Source organism: Brachionichthys hirsutus, chromosome 1 (genome assembly GCF_040956055.1).
Source record: "Brachionichthys hirsutus isolate HB-005 chromosome 1, CSIRO-AGI_Bhir_v1, whole genome shotgun sequence".
Lineage (NCBI taxonomy): Eukaryota > Metazoa > Chordata > Actinopteri > Lophiiformes > Brachionichthyidae > Brachionichthys > Brachionichthys hirsutus.
This window is the reverse complement of record NC_090897.1, coordinates 11,824,045-11,840,558: the sequence shown is the minus strand read 5'-3', so window position 1 is coordinate 11,840,558 and position 16,514 is coordinate 11,824,045. Positions and strand designations below refer to the sequence as shown.

Sequence of the window (16,514 nt, the reverse complement as noted above, 5' to 3'; positions counted from 1 at the left end):
TGACACTTCATTCTTATTAATTAGATCTAAAAAAAGATATTGGCTGGTATTTGGCCTCCATCTCTGTATGAGTTAGCCATGATCAAAGCAAAGAGCCTTCTCAGAAGCTCCTTCAGAGGATATTAAATGCTTTGTGTTGATAGGAGACCTTTTGCCAAATATTTAAACCCTTCTCTTTCTGAACTACCTTTGCAAACCAGCCGTGCATCGTTGCCACAAACACACAAGGTTATGCTAACATACATTGATAGCGCCGTTTCATGTTCTTAGCCATCATTAAATCTCAATGTGTTTGCCTCCCTCAAGCAGTGTGGACACAAGGAAAGGCTTGGCGCATCATGTTCCGATCATTTGCTGTATTTACTTCATGTGTTTGTGTTTGTGTGTGTTTTGTGCCACGCGCTGTTTCATGATACATGTCCTGATCGGTGTTGTGTCCGAGTTGTCTGACTGTACCGTCTGATCTGGTTTGTGACTCGTCTTGTTTTGTTGAATGCGATGCCAGAGCTAGACGCCCAGGATAATGGTGCAGGTTTGTGGAGAGCCCAGTTTGCCTTGCCCTGTGCTTCCATTTTCACTCTTTGTGCACTTATTTCCTATCAATGTGGTGATTCTGTCTCATTTGCTGCGGCTCATCAAAGTCATGGGACTCCAGTATATTGAAATAGGAATTGCATTGGAGACAGGATTAGGGTAATGGTTCAACACTTATCATTCAGCTGATGCTGTGCTCTCTGTCCCACGGGAGGGGCAGAAATTCACTCCCATCAGTTTCTTTTGCTTTATAGTGACACAGATTCTCATTTTAGCTGCTGCAGCCTGACATAAATTGACCTTATCAGAGTTCATAACATGCCTCCCCTCTTCCTTTCACCAAAGTGACTCCACCCCAGCCCCCGGCAGAGGACGTTGATCGATACAGAAGAAGGTTCAACATGAGGATGCTTGTCCCCGGGCGTCCTGTGAAGGAGACGCCAGCTGCCCCACCGCCCGTCCCCGTAGAGAGACCCACATACAGGGAGAAGTTCATTCCCCCGGAGCTGAGCATGTGGGACTACTTTGTGGCCAAAGTAAGGCATTGACTCTCACAAGTGGACTTGACACACGAGACCAGTGATTCACGCACTCTGCCTTTGTCTATTTGCTTCTTCTCTTCCATCATTTTCTGCTCTCAGCCCTTCCTACCGCTGTCAGACAGCAGTGCTCTGTGCGATTCAGACGAAAGCGGTGCCGAGGACGACGAAGATGATGACGACGCCTTCCTTTCCGACACCCAGATTACGGAGCACTCCGACCCCAACTCCTACAGGCAGGGCTCACTTGCTTTTGATATTTCTGCCCCCTCATTTCCACCCTAAGCTTCAGATGTTTAGATTTCTGCATGTCGTTTGTGTGCAGCTGGGCTCTGATCCGGCTGGTCATGGTCAAACTGGCTCATCACAACGTCAAGAGCTTCCTCCCTCTCACTGGCCTCGACTTCACAGGTGCACACTCGGCTCATTGTTGGCCCTAAACACCTTAAGATACTATAAGATTAATTCTTGTGAAGATGCACTGCAATCATTAAATGTAAATACAGTGTGTCTGAGTACGACTGTGTTTCACAGACCTGCCAGTGACCTCCCCTCTCAGCAATGCTGTGTTAAAGACTTTAGAGAATTGGGAGCAGCTTCTTCTGGAGCGAATGAACAAGTTTGACGGCCCACCTCCCAACTACATCAACACGTACCCCACTGACCTCAGCGCAGGCGGCGGCCCCGCCATCCTGCGCCACAAAGCCATGCTGGAGCCAGACAACACCCCCTTCAAGTGAGTGTGTGTGTCTGCATTCAGCTTGTTAAATTCAGAATTCATAGCAACCATCCTCTTGCTATGTCACCTTAGCAACAGATGGTTCACTTGGAGAAGCAGGAGGCCTCTGTTAGCAGCACCACCAAGAACACGTGTCTTTATCTGTCAGACTGGAACAGAATGATGGCCTGTTTTTAATGCATTTTAAACCTGATATATGGACAGATTATTTGGAGCTTGTGCAATGATGTCTTCATCGAGGGTTGGCTTTCCATAAGATTAAAACAAATTAATATTTTGATTTTAAGAACAAAATTATATCGGTGTCATTGACAATTCTGCAGCATGAATATGCTCTGCCAAATAAAGTCAATCAATCCTATAATGTGTTCATTATATAGAAATTTTAATCGTGAGCTCCGAAACAATTTATTACACAACAAGAACATTGTTATTTTTGTTTCAGGACAAAGAACCATCAGTCTTTTCCAGCCCGACGTCTTTGGCATTTCCTGGTCAAACAGGAAGTCCTTCAGGAATGTCTTATCCGTTACATCTTTACGAAGAAGAGGAAGCAGAGTGAGGTCAGCAGCACACGTGGAAACCGCCCCACTCATTGAGATGATTAAACCCACCGTTGTTTTATTACACGAGTCACGTTACTTCATATTTTCTGTATTGGCCAAAATATAGGATCGAGTTCTTTAAAATATATGTTTAAAGGTGAGGTTGTTTCACATTGAGCTACTAGAGGTTTGAAAGTTATCCTGAAAAACATTAAACTTCTTAATGGCTGAAGTTGCTGCCACGAAACAATAAATGAATCATGTGAATGAAACATTAGATCTCGACGCATCTTTAAACTTTCCATGCGGACCTTTTGCATGTATTTCAATCCATCATCATCATCACACATGGAAAGTGCTAACTGAGCATTTATCTCCGTTGGTGATATTTTTGTGTTTGTCTTTATCATTACTTTGACTCTTCAGACGTCTTTAAAGGACGGAGCAGCTGAAGGCCTTCTGATGTCTGCAGCGAATCATTATTATGTAATCAGTTGAATGGCAGCTACTGATGTTACCAGTAAATAATTAGACAAAAAATCCTGGCGAGGCTGGTCCAAAATGCTTAGTTTCGTCATTAGAGAACATTTAGTTCCATCTAAATTGAGTAATCGGATTACTCTACGGTTGGTATCTCCGGCTGCATTCGAATGAGGTCTGAGTTACATTGGTTCAGATTAATTTACTTTTTTTCACCAAGGTTATATCAAAGATCCTTTTATATTTTCTTTTCATTCCATGTTTTATTTTCCTTTGTGTGTGTGTGTGTGTGTGTGTGTGTGTGTGTGTGTGTGTGTGCGTGCGTGTGCATGTGTTTTGTGCCGTGCTCTGTCTGTGTGTCCCGTGTCTACATTGCCTCTGTGCGTGTTGTGTAGTCTGTAGAGTACCACATGGACCGTATAAGCCCAAACTGCATAGCAGGAGCTAGCAGTCCCTATAAGGTAGTACCATTTCCTGTACCAGCTCTGGCTCCGTCTGTCTGTCTGACCTTCTGGGAGATTTCACTGCGCAGCAAAGCTGGGAGGAGTTGTGTATATTTTGGTGCATCGATTGAACAGGGCTTCGAATTGCATCTTAATCACTTTTGTAATTTCTCCAAACGCAGCTTGGCCTCGTAGTGACTTCTCTGGCAATTTTTTCCAACTTCTAAATCTCGGCAAGGCTCTCGAGCTGACCTTTTCTTCTCACTTTTTACATCCACTCACACAACCTCACCTCTGACCCACAATAACAGACGCCCCTTTGTTTCCTCACACTTTTATCTTCTTGAGCTGGACTCATTCTGCTGTCACAAAAACTGCCAGTGCATAATCTAGACCTACTAACTTGCATGCTCACTGTCGGAGCGGCGTACGGCTTGTAAAACCATGAAGGGTGTTGACTCTGGGATCCCGACTCCCCAGTCAAAAATAGTAAATATCTAGTTGTGTACATTCTCCAATGATTAGTACAATGTACTCTTTGCTTCACGTAAAGTGGAGTATTTTTTGGAAGCGTTCGATGAAGCGTTTTCTGACTTGCATAACGTCGATTTTTAAATACATTAGGGGGGCTGAGCCTCCTACTGTAGCTTTATTTATTTCCTAATATTGAGCCTTGGTATTTTGTGTTTTCCTTTCCAGGTGGAAGCAGATCTTGGCTACCCCGGAGGCAAAGCTAAAATCATTCATAAGGAGTCTGACATCATCATGGCATTTGCCATAAATAAGGTAATAATAATCTATTACGTGTAACTGGTTTTGAATTTAAACATACCCATCCTCCTCAGAAAGAAACTAGACCAAACTGGATTTAAGCCTTCATGAAATGCATTTTTACTCCCTCCTCATCCCTCTCCTTCCTCTCCTTCCTCTCCTCCCTGCTTCCTCCATTTTCTATTGTTTCCAGGCAAACTCTAATGAGATAGTGTTGGCGTCCACCCATGATGTCCAGGAAGTGGATGTGTCCAGTCTGGTGGCTGTCCAGCCTTACACCTGGATAGGGGACGACTTTGATAAGGAGTCCCGAAGGTGAGATTCAAGAGCAGATCGCTGGTCTGGTGGAGTTTGGATCCTCTCTGCTCCTGAGCTTATGCAGGCATCCGGTTTTATTTCTTTATCCAGCACTTTTAAAATGATATGTGCACATGATATCAGAGGAAATGCTGTCCGAGGGTTATCCTGATAAAGGCCTGTCGTGTTTATCTCCCAGGCGTTCTCTGTGTACAGGGTACACTGTACACAGAGGTTTACTGTTGGCTTTAAAAAAAAATTATAACTCACTGCAGCCTCACAGGAGACGTCCCATACCTACAGATTAGAAGTGAGATTTTCATCATCTGCGATTCTGTGGAGAGAAAACAATTAAATCCTTTTTTCTTGTGTTGTAGCGAGGAGATCAATATTTGTTCATCACCACAAACATGAGATGCTTGATTCTAATAACGACAATGATACAATCGATCATTTTCATAAATCCATTTGTATTTATTTTTTGCTCTTCTTGATTTACTTCCACCTGGATGACTGAGAATCTACACAGATCATTGTCATACCTTGTACGAATCAATATTGAATTACTTTATTTTTCTATTAAAGAAACATCAATTTAACCCGTTGTTAACTGTTACAGGGACTGTTAACTGTCCCTGTAAGGGACAAACTGAAGTGTTTGAACTGAACGGATGGCTGGGTCTTTGTGCATCGTCTATGTTTTAAGCTCCTCTTCATCATCAATCATCTCTGTTTTTGTTTCCTGGGTTTGTCCTGTTTTCCAGTTCTGACGACATCGACCATCGCTCTTCCCATACCAACATTTCCCAGGCGAGCTCTGTCCCCTTTGCGCCGCCTCAGATGGCAGTCTCTGCATCCATGCCATGGCTCGGCAGCGGGCAAACCAGCATGGGAGCCAGTGTGGTATGAGTCTCTGCACTGCTAACACAGACAGCACACACACACACACATACACACAGACAGCCGTGCTACTTTAGGTAGTATATGTATTGTAATTATCAGTAATAGCCAGTAGGGGGACACTAAGGCAAAAAATAAATAAAAGTCAGAGTACCTGGGTTTGACTCTACAATCTGAGGACCCAGCATATTTCCAGGAGAGGTTTATAAATTAAATTCTTATCAACGCCAAACCAAACTGAGCCGTGTCGACTAAACAGCTGGCCTGCTGAGTCTGTGGCGTCCGATACAGGGAGGAGGCGTGTTTTCATGTCAGAGATGGACTCCTATAAACACAGATAGCGACAGCTCTCACAGCCGGCAGCCCAAGGTGCAGATTTGCGTCACGCCTCCATGCAGGCCGAGTTCTCCCTGTCCCAGCCATGTTGATAAATGCTGAGCGTGATACACCAGACAGGACGGCGGGTGCCATACAGTGGATCACGGGAGGGGCTTTAGCCGGGGGGGGGGACTGGTTATGTTTGCATTCAGCAAACATAACCAGTCCCCCCCCCCACCGGGATAAGATGAATGATGAATGTGTCTCAACAAATCAGGGCGTATGAATAGAAAGGACCAAATCTCCTTTTAGAATGTTTTCCCATATACAGGCATAAACATATTTTTATAAATATAAAATAAATTCACGTTGTTGTTCTTCAGATCATGAAGAGGAATCTGAATAACGTGAAGAGAATGACGTCGCATCCCGTCTATCAGTATTGTAAGTGTTCACCCTGACGCCTGTGGAACGCCTCACCGCTACTTATTCCTGTTTTAATCATCTGTTCGTGTCTTCTTCTGCCTTCGACCTCCCCCCTCTTTGCCCCCCCCCCCCCCCCCCCTCTCTCTCTCTCTGTCTGCATGCATCAGATATGACAGGCGCTCAGGACGGAAGTGTGCGAATGTTTGAATGGAACAGACCTCAGCAGCTCATTTGCTTCAGACAGGCGGGCAACGCCAGAGTCACCCGACTCTATTTCAACTCGCAGGGCAATAAGGTTCTCTCTCTCTCTGTATCTGTCGCTCTCTCTCTCTCTCTCTCTCTCTGTCTCGTTCACTCACTCGCGCTCTCGCTCTGTCTCTGTCTCTCTCTCTCTCTCAAACACACGAGGTCTGTAATGCCTGTGTTTTGTCTGTGTAGCGACGCTGTTCTGTACTTTTCTTGTAGTGTGGCGTTGCTGATGGCGAAGGCTTCCTCAGTCTCTGGCAGGTCAACCAGACCTCATCCAATCCCAAACCCTACCTGGTGAGGTCACCTCGTCCGTCCCTGACGTCCCCAAACAGCCCTCCAGCGCACGCGAACGCCTCTTACAACTCACTCCATGTGTTTGTTTGATGTTCTCCTCATGACTACAGAGCTGGCAGTGCCACAGTAAGACGTGCGGCGATTTCGCCTTCATCACATCATCCAGCCTCATCGCCACGGCTGGACAGTCCAATGACAACAGGTCGGTGTGTTGGTCTGTTAAACCATCAAGCTGTCAACCTTCTCCGTTGTTGTCCACGCATGAATGTCATCCTGCGTTGTCTTTGACAGGAATGTTTGCCTGTGGGACACGCTTGTTTCTCCGAGCAATACCATGGTCCACGGTGAGGAGTTCCTTCTTTGAACATTCCAAGTTGAATGGTTTTCTTTATATCCAAGCGATTCACATATTTCTTCCCGCTCGCCACCTGCAGCGTTCCCCTGCCATGAAAACGGGGCCACTGTGCTGCAGTATGCTCCCAAACAGCAGCTGCTGATCACCGGAGGCAGGAAGGGCTTCGTGTGTGTGTTCGACATCCGCCAGAGGCAGCTGCTCCACACGTTCCAGGCCCACGACTCGGCCATCAAAGCCCTGGCACTGGATGCCTTTGAGGACTTCTTTGTCACTGGCTCTGCGGAGGGCAACATGAAGGTGACGCCCCCTTCTCCGTTCATCTCCTTCCAGTACCCTGTGTCCTCCTGTGTCCGCCTTCTCACCTCTCTTCCTTCCTGATAGCTGTCAGCGTGATAATCAGATGTTATACTAGACTGGATTCTGAGATCTTCACATAGACTCGGGCTGTCTTATTATCTCCTGTTACAGTAGACCAGCGTGAAAAAGACAGCAAAGAAACTGACCACCTGCTCGTCCCCCTCTGCTTTATCTCCAGGTGTGGAAGTTAGCAGGCCACGGCCTTATGCACGCTTTCAGCACCGAGCATACTAAGCAGTCCATCTTCCGCAATATCGGTGCCGGCGTCATGCAAGTGGAGACGCGGCCCGGCAACCGCATCTTCACCTGTGGAGCAGACGGCACCCTGAAGATGAGGGTCCTCCCTGACCGCTACAGCGTCCCCAGCAGCTTGATGGACTTGCTGTAAGGCCTGTTTCTAATTCTGAGGGTCCACAGAGACCAGAAGAAGAAGAAAAACCCACACAAGATGCTTCTGTAACACTCGCTAGGCATTAATAATCAAACTGATGGGGAAGACCTAACCTCTTTCAGAGTGGGCACTGTTAAGGGGTTTACAGTTGATGAGCGATGAGCTGCAAATGGGTTCCCCCCCCCCAAAGGCTGAAAGCAGAAGGTATGATTCTTGATTTTAAAGCTAGATTTATTGTCATTTTATTGAAGAATCTCTAATCTCTTAGAGCGTGTCCATAGGGAAGCTATGCATGTCCTGTTCTCGTTCCGCAGTGCAATCACAGGTCTATTGATAGTGCTCTGTAAAAGTGCTAAGGCGAAAACTTTCAAAGTGTGTAACTGTCGTCATTTTGTGCCCACAGCTAAAACCTTAGCCTCTACTGTAACCAGCACTGTGGTTTGTTCTGAAGTCAGTGGTTTCCAGTGTGAATCGAGTTGTTGGAATTTGCTTTTCTTCATTTATATCCAAATGGTTCTGCCCCCCCCCCCGACTCACTGTGGCCATTCCTGGTTTGGAGTCGGTCCGGCCTGCTTGGAGTGTGAACCCACCCTGCTGTGTACGCCTGAATGACCACCTGCCCTCAAAAGCCTGTTTGTGCGGCAGAGTCACTGCTAGAACATTCCTGTTTGGAAGATGATGTGTTTTATTGTGATTTAAATGTTTCCCCATCTGTCTGGTCCCAACCTGATCGCCCATCCACCCAGAGCAGAAACACAAACGTTCCCACTTCCGGTTTTGCACAAGATATCCTTGAATACTTATTGTTTTTATTTGCATTAATATTTAAATTATTTATATATAGTTTGTGATTGTTTTGGTCCAGCATTCCTTTGTGAAACTTCTTAACTTATTCTTTATTCTTTATTCTTTGTTGCCTTTTATTTTTGGAATGTAAAGGGTTTTATCTGGCAGGGAGACGTGCAACACAGTCGCCCGTTTTAAGTGTGTTTTACCTCATTATTGTTTCTACCGTTTCATTCATGAGGAATAGGTATATTTGCACTCGAATTATGGAATCACTAAAAGTTTATTTCAAGTAAATAGATTATGGACAAAGAATCTGTTCTATACAAATGAATGTCTGGCTTTATTTGGCCTAGTAGTAAACCATTTGAGATAGTTTTAATATATACATTATATATATATATATATATATGAAATATCACAACAGCTTGTACAAACATGGAGTCATTTTTTCTTTTTGTATCATATCAGCTGGATTAGTTGTACTTAGTTAATTGTATGTATGGTATTTATTAAAGACATTTGTGTTTCTCTCTTCCTGCCCACTATGTGTACTGTACGTATCATAAGTGTTTTACTGACGGCCCCTCTGCTGTGTGTGTGTGTGCGCGTGTGTGCGCGTGTCATAATGCAGAATAAGCCAATCTTGTGGGTAAATGCTGACTCGGGCACTTGAGTCTGAAGGTGTGTGAGAGAACAGGCCATGGTCAGAGTTTCACCTTTGTAAAGTGAATAAATTCTTTTTATTTCATCAGGGTGATATGGACCTGTTTTTTTTTTTACGTGACTGGTGTAATGTTGCAGTCCAAAGGCAGGTAGCTGTAATATACGTACGCAGACTACAAGAGGGTAATGGTAACATCTACATCTAGATAAAAAAGATCACTGTCATGCACATGGAAGGAAAAACAAACAGGCAGAGATGTAAGTTTAGACACCATTAGTTACCTAAAAATCTACCGCAGGATATACATACAGCAGTGCTTGTTTCTGACTATCGTAGATGCAATAAAGTTTAAATCGGGTCTCTTTTAGACCCACATCCGAAGACTCTGGGTTCATCAGCAACCGTCGCCTGTCGTGTCCGGGCTGTTGCTCACTCGTCAGAGATGAAGTGAACGACATACAGCCTGACGTGTTTTTGATCCCACACATACAGGTGTCTGTCCTTCGGGCTGTAGGAGATCATAGCCAGCACTCCACCAGGAGGCCTCAGGTCAAAGGTCACATTCACTGGCTTCCCCTTCAACAGGTCAAAAGCAAAGGTGACCCTGGTGTCTTTGGTGTCCGTGACGTACAGGACGCCACAGGCAACGAAGGCGCTGCCCGCCTTGGAGCAAGGGTACGTGGTGTTAATGAAGGAGGTGATGGAGAAGGTCTTCTGGTCCAGCTGGGCAACGGTGATGCTCTCGTCTACACTGGAGGCAAAGATCAGCCACAGGCCGTTCTCGTCCACCGCCAGCTTGAAGTAAGTCTTCGAGTTGTGGAACAAGTAGGCGAGGTCGTGGTACAAAGCGTTCTCGATGGCGAGCGTGAGAAGCTTCTTGGTTTGAAAGTTAAATCTGTGAACACACAAAGTTGTCCACTGAGGGGTATAGAATAAATCCTAATTATAGCGAGCAACCATCGCCTTACCTCGCGATGCTGGAAGTACCGGCAATCTGGTAGTAAAAGGAGCCGTTGTGAACCGCGTGGCCGCAGCCGTAGTAGTACTTCCTCACATCCACGCTGTCGCTGCTGCTGTTCTGGAAGGAGGCGCTGCTGTTGTACTCCTTCAGAACACGACCTGGAGGAGGTGGAGCAAAGGGTTCACTGCTACCTGTGGAACAAACACTGTGGAGTCTATCAGAGTCTAGCCCACTGTCCAGCACACCCCCGGGCCTGGGTATGAGGCTACTAGCCATCAGTAACCATGGCAACTGCATCCTGCAAACAACCTACCAGAAAAGTGTTCTGCCACCCATATCCTCTCACTGTCCAACTGAGCGGTGTCCTTCATCCAAGTTCCGTACGTTGTGTCCATCTTTGCCACGCTCCTGGGGTTGATGAGAGACTTGATCAAGCACTCTGAGGGGAAGCAGAATATCCCGCTTAGATAATAAGCCTTTCGTCTCCATCACGCAGCACGCACTCCGACTTGTGAAAATGTACCGTTCTGATTTGGGTTCTCGTGCCGCTTCACCGCCTCCTTTAAAGATGAGGCTCCATCGTTTGGATTTGCATGCAGCAGCCCTGTTGGAGGCAGTTTACAGAATAGTCTCAGAACAGGCGCATCGACTTGCTCTACTTTCATCACAGCAATCACACTTCTGCAACAGATGGCTAGACGTTTTGTCTTTTTTCAATATGATTTTCTGATAACTTTAAGGTTAACAGAAAATACAAATTTAACGCTTTGTTTGCAAACATTTCAAAGGTCAGAGAAAGAACTTTCAATTTCAGCTGATAAAAAAACAAAAACAAAGTCCTCTAACCCAGTGTCTGCGCTGCCTGAAGGTTGGCCCTGTGGTGCCTTGTTCTGGGAGGCCCCTGAGGGCCAGGTGGTCCAGTAGGCCCAATGGGCCCGGGGGGTCCTGGAGGACCAGGAGGACCTGTGCAAAGAAGAAGAGGAGAGCATCTAAACCCTCGTGGATATGTGGATCTGGTAGCACATTTTACGAAGTGAAGACTATAAACGATACTGGCCCTCAATGATGACGTCATTGGACGGCTGTCCCGCCTCTCCGGGTGGACCAGGCTCTCCTCGATCCCCGTTCTCACCCAGGTCGCCTTTGTCGCCTGCTGGCCCTGTGAAAATGTGTGCAAAACTCCCAGATCACATTCACAAAGTGAATCGACGCTCCCCAACAGTTAAAGCCATGAATTAGTCCATTGACCCGCTCGAATGAATCAGGTCATTGCCATCCACTGTGGGGAACAACAGAGTAGAGTGGGTGGGTGGGGGGAATATTTCCACTTCATTCAGCTGAATCACAAAAACCACAGCGCTGATAATATTATCTGAGAATGTGAGAAAGGGAGCAACACAGTTGTTCGCAAATGACAAAACAAAGCCCACTGTGAATAACCTGTGATGTCATTACGAACCGTGGATGGATCGGGAAGCTGTTTGTCTGTACTGTCTGTGTGAGTCCATGAGTGGCAGGTTAATGATGACTGTTGTATCGTACCAGTCTCCCTTCCTTAAAATGGCCAGCACTGCCCGAGGACGGTGCGTTCAACCAGAACGCGGCCTCCATACTGTCTTACCTTTCTTTCCTCTTTTCCCATCTGCCCCAGGGAGTCCATTCAGTCCTGGGATGCCATCAGTGCCATTGTGGCCGGGCATAGCATCCGCACCAGGGAGACCTACATGTAGCGGCACAAAACCACCGTAATGGGCTGAGTGGGAAGCGCATTCAGCAGCGATATGGGTCACTGACCCAGAAAGGAGACATATGCTATGGCTACATTTAGAATTTGGACCCAGAATTTCACGTACCAGGTGGTCCTGGGGGTCCTGCAAAAGAAATGATGAGGTTGTTAGAGTGCAGCCTTTAGACATAAAGAGGTTGCTGTAATGGAATCAGTGAAGAGACGTACCAGCGATGCAGACTCCCTTTGTGCTGTTGCAAATGTCGATCAGCAGTTTGATCTGAAACATTCAGATACTCAATATGCCGTGATGCAGAATAATCAACGGATCCACACTGATGATGGAATGTCTAGATCCTGCTCTCGAGTAATCAAAACATTATAGTCAAGTATAAAGGCATTATCAATGTCTAAAATATGAGCTGAACACCCACCGGAAAACGGCTTCACAGGACATTTAACTATAGGATAATTATCACAATCATTAAAGTGATGTAAATAGTCATGTTATTGTAGAGTATCTACTTTGAACACTCTAATATGCTGAAACTGACTGAGTTCATATGTAGAAGCAAGTTTTAGTCTTAATATTGAGCAGGACTTAAAGTAGCACAGCTGTAGAGTAATACAAGCTGCTATAGTACAGTATGTACAGCATCTGCAAACGTGCTGCCTCCACAACCTCACTCCTCTCCTCCTCCTCATATCCACCAGTAAGGAGCTCGTCTCACCGGAACCATGGAGTAAGTCATCATCGTCATCATGTCATCCTCGACGTGCGCCTTGCGCTGATTCTGGCCGTGCCGCTGCTTGTGCTTCGGTTCCGGTTTCGTGGTCTTCTCCGTCTCCTCTCCCACCTCCTGGCTGACCTCCTGCTCGTGGACCTGCTCCTGTTGGCGGTGAAGCTGGTGCAGCAGCTCCTTCTCCAGCTTGTCGCTTCTCTTATTCCGAGTGTACTGGTACTGGTGTTCCGTCTGCATCCCCGCTGCTCCTCTTGGGACCTCTTGGAGGAACTCCACCACCGAGCTCTGCTCCACCTCTGTCAGCCGGATCTCCGTCTGCTCCAGTCTGGCATGATGCAGATTCTGCTGGACCAGGAGTACCGTGAGGCCCGCAGAGTTCAGCAATGCCACAATGCACGTCCCATACAGCACCACCCGCTGGGGGAGAGTCATGCTGGGGGTCGGGATCCACATGGTTACCACCTCACCTCCTCTTTTCTGAGGGTCACCCACCGACCTTAACATTCACAAGGCAGTCAGGACTGGCAGAGAGACACTGTCGTCACGGCGATGCCACCAAAGATAAACCAGACCAAAGAAAACCGAATCAATTTAAATGAAATTCTAGATCCTGTAGAAATTATAAAGCTCCAAACCGGGTCCAGCCTCAGTGTCTGCGCTCCACCCGGACAGGCTATCTGAAGGAAGACTGGTAAATACAGTGCTGGTTTTGTTGTTCATGTGGAGAAGGAGCTGTGTGTGTGTGTGTGTGCGTGTGCATGTGTGTGTGTGTGTGTGATTGGACATGAAAACCAGTAATGTAGGCGTGGGCATTACACAATCTTCTGGGCTTGTGCTTGTCTGGGAAGAAACCCCTGCCTGTTCAGTCACCTGATTTATATTCAGTTTGACCCATTCTACTGCGCCGCCGTGGGCAGGCTGACATCACACACACACACACACACACACACACACACACACACACTCATATGTATGATGTACGCATGAATGCCCGTAGCATAAATAGCAAATTACGGAATTCATTACACCAGACAAACCGGTTGGTCTCTGATGTCTACATACATGTATTATTATGATGATGATGATGATGATGATGATGATATCAAGCCTGAATTTTAAGACAAGACATTACATCAAACTGCATCAGCCTCATGATAGTGAGTTGTGTCTCTTACCCAAGTCCTAGCCTCCCTGCATTTCTCCCCCTCAGCGCTCACATCCTTACATCAGGATGACCCATTTCATAAAAAGTGACATTTCAAAGAAAAAAAAAAAAAGAAGAGAAAGAGCCAGACTAGAAACTTTCTCCGTTGCTATGGGAAGCTGGCTTTGACTACTTTCACTCAACTGCAGGTGAAGCTAGATCATTTTCTGTAGAACCCGAGTAATTAATTCCACGGCAATTCAAAAACAATATAGTCCCTTAAGAGGCCTCTGTGGTGACCGATGCAGCTCGAGTTATGCTCCATACAACGACTCGCCGGTTCAGTTCTGTTGGTGGGCTCCAGCCTGAGGCTGTAGGTCGTTGAACAGCTGGGCTGACCCCAGCAGATGTGCAGATGTGTGCTGTGCCAACACTCCCGCATTCCTTTGTTGTCTCTTTGCCTGTGCTCTGGAGCCAAAACAGAAACCGTGTACAGTAAATATGTCAGCACTCCCACAAAATCCTCTCCACCTCTGCGTGCCGGCAGCCATCTCTCGCTCTGCTTCCACCTTCCTGGGGTGCAGCTGAGGAAAGTCTCTCAACCTGGCGTGATGAGGTTCCTGCACGTCGTACAGGCTCCAGGCCAAGGCCAGCGATAACGGTGACCATCTCCCTAAAAAGATGCACCCTCCTTTACGCCTGTCTGTTACCGTTGCACCGTTAGCGAAAATATCTAAAAGAGGCAATATTACTTTCAATGTCAAAATTACACTGCCATTGAAGATAAAAAAAAATGGCACAAAAAGCAGTGAAATTATTCTATTAAGATGAACAATTTAAATGTGTATTATTTATATGATTTTAATTAATCATTCTTTCAATGATATGCACTGAGAAGCAGGTTACAGGTTTATTTGTAAGTTGAAGTTGGTCAGACAGCATCAGTTCTGGCATTTTTCCATGAGAAATGCAGGGCGACTCCTCTGCTTGATTTATTTTATTTTTAATAAAGATTTATTTCAATACGATAAACAGTATACAAAGAGTGCATAACATTTACATAAAATTTGCCTGGGGGGTGATATGCAAAAACATTACATACATTCACAAGTTTTTAAAGCCTTTTTGTTCATTGAACCACTAATTAATTTTATATATGCCAAACTACCATTATAAAAATGTTTGAATGCAGTTCTTTGCTAATACAATTAAGAGGTTTATATATTTAAAACAACATCTTCTTTTCCTTTTCTTTGCCTTCTGAAAAAGCAAAATACAGAATTTTCCCATTTTAAGGAGAAGTTCTTGTAAAGTTCACGAGTGATGACGCTGCTGAAGTCTTTCCAAAGTGATGTAGAATATGTACAGATCCAGATCCAGCTGGACGGCGCCAGGATGGTTTTCCCAGAAAGAACAATTCCCATCAATGCCTCTTCTGAATTATTTCATGTAGTGGTTAGCAGGGTAATATTTGTGGATCATTTTAAAAGACTCTCTCTGCTTCATCATGCGGAACAATCTCTGTCTGCAGCATCATAACAGGACGCCGCTTCCAAGGCGGGGCCTCAGCACACAGTCGGCTGATTGAACAATTCACATTCTTTGCCTCGACTGTGGGCGGTGAGCGGATTCACAGAGTCCTTTATACAGCAAGGGCAAACGGAACGATGGCATGCGTTGGCTTTGTTGGAAAAATTAAATAGCATAATATAAATCCATTAGATGTCAACCAGAAGGGGTCAGAGTTCAAAGGAAGCCTTATTTATAAATGGGTGATTATTTAACAAAGTACATGCAGAGTTTATCACGGTGAATCCATTTCCAAGTTATCTGTACTGGACAAGACTATTTTTTCTGCTGTTTCAATGTGGATTTTAGGAGCACATAAAAAGGAGAGTGCAGCTGCTTTTTCTGAGCCTTGAGATGCAAGGACACGAACTGAACGCCCTCTTTCGCCCACAAGAAGTTCTAAAATATTATCATAGGATGCACAGATGCAGGTCGCTGCTGCGAGGCAGGGAGGACCGTGTATAGATTCAGAATCTAATGAATCAGCAGAGATCAGCAACAACAAGCAGCAGAACAGCACTCGGTCATGAGGCCGCATAGTCGGCTCAGTTTTTGGAAAATGAGAGGAAAACGAATGCTACCGCCTCACTGGCTGACATGACATCAGTCTTGTCAGCCAGTGAGTGTAAATGAGTGATTTGAATGCATATTTTACAAGATATGATTATTTGAAAACACCTCCATTATAAGTAAATGGGAAAATCCGGATCTCGACAGTATCCCCAATCTGGATCCGATCCAGATTAAATTCGGTGTGTTTGTATCATATACCATAAACATCGATCAATAATCAACCGAGATACTGAGGAACGAATTTTGAAGCTCCTTTGACTGCAACGTTAGAGAAAATTTCAAAGTAATCCAGAATCCAGGATCTCTTCTGGATCATCACCCAAATGTAAGCAACCGTTCCTGGTAGGATTCCCAACATTTCCAGAACATGTCCTCTAGATCCATCAATAACTTGTTGAGTAATCTTGCTAATCGGCAAAGCAACAAACCAACGCCGGCGAAACCATAACCTCGTCGGCGGAGGAAAGAAGTGTGTGGTTTGGGAGCAGCTGTCTTTTCTTTCCGGAGGAAGTTGGACATTTTCAAAATGGAAGCCGAACACAGCTTCCAGTAATTAAACAAGTTCAAGCAGAGATTTTTCCTCTCGTGTCGAGGTAAAAACAGAAACCGATCAGAAACTTCTGCCATCGCTTTGGCAGCTTCAGCCTCGGCGAGCAGCTTCTTGTTTTATATTAGGTTCAGTTTCTGCTCAATGTTACTAGATTTTT

At 45.5% G+C, this 16,514-nt stretch overlaps 2 protein-coding genes across 2 annotated transcripts in view; one reads left to right on the top strand and one right to left on the bottom strand.

Moving 5' to 3' along the window:
• dmxl2 (Dmx-like 2) overlaps positions 1-7,635 on the top strand; it is a 30,533-nt gene extending 22,898 nt beyond the window's left edge. Inside the window, exons 42-57 of the mRNA XM_068742053.1 lie at positions 880-1,070; positions 1,176-1,309; positions 1,399-1,484; positions 1,608-1,809; positions 2,258-2,375; positions 3,233-3,298; positions 3,980-4,066; positions 4,245-4,366; positions 5,113-5,251; positions 5,950-6,010; positions 6,160-6,287; positions 6,458-6,535; positions 6,646-6,737; positions 6,827-6,879; positions 6,970-7,187; positions 7,426-7,635. Of these exons, the coding sequence (XP_068598154.1) occupies positions 880-1,070; positions 1,176-1,309; positions 1,399-1,484; positions 1,608-1,809; positions 2,258-2,375; positions 3,233-3,298; positions 3,980-4,066; positions 4,245-4,366; positions 5,113-5,251; positions 5,950-6,010; positions 6,160-6,287; positions 6,458-6,535; positions 6,646-6,737; positions 6,827-6,879; positions 6,970-7,187; positions 7,426-7,635 (1,985 nt within the window). The remainder of the gene's footprint in view (positions 1-879; positions 1,071-1,175; positions 1,310-1,398; positions 1,485-1,607; positions 1,810-2,257; positions 2,376-3,232; positions 3,299-3,979; positions 4,067-4,244; positions 4,367-5,112; positions 5,252-5,949; positions 6,011-6,159; positions 6,288-6,457; positions 6,536-6,645; positions 6,738-6,826; positions 6,880-6,969; positions 7,188-7,425) is intronic.
• A 1,546-nt stretch (positions 7,636-9,181) lies between these two features.
• Positions 9,182-13,025, bottom strand: gldn (gliomedin). The gene is made up of 10 exons (XM_068741957.1): positions 12,510-13,025; positions 12,007-12,058; positions 11,906-11,923; positions 11,674-11,772; positions 11,110-11,211; positions 10,899-11,015; positions 10,576-10,656; positions 10,366-10,491; positions 10,060-10,210; positions 9,182-9,986 (listed from the first exon to the last, which is right to left on the bottom strand). Exons 1-10 carry the CDS (start codon positions 13,023-13,025, stop codon positions 9,521-9,523), a joined length of 1,728 nt encoding a protein of 575 aa, XP_068598058.1. The 3' UTR covers positions 9,182-9,520.
• Between the last annotated feature and the right edge of the window lie 3,489 nt (positions 13,026-16,514).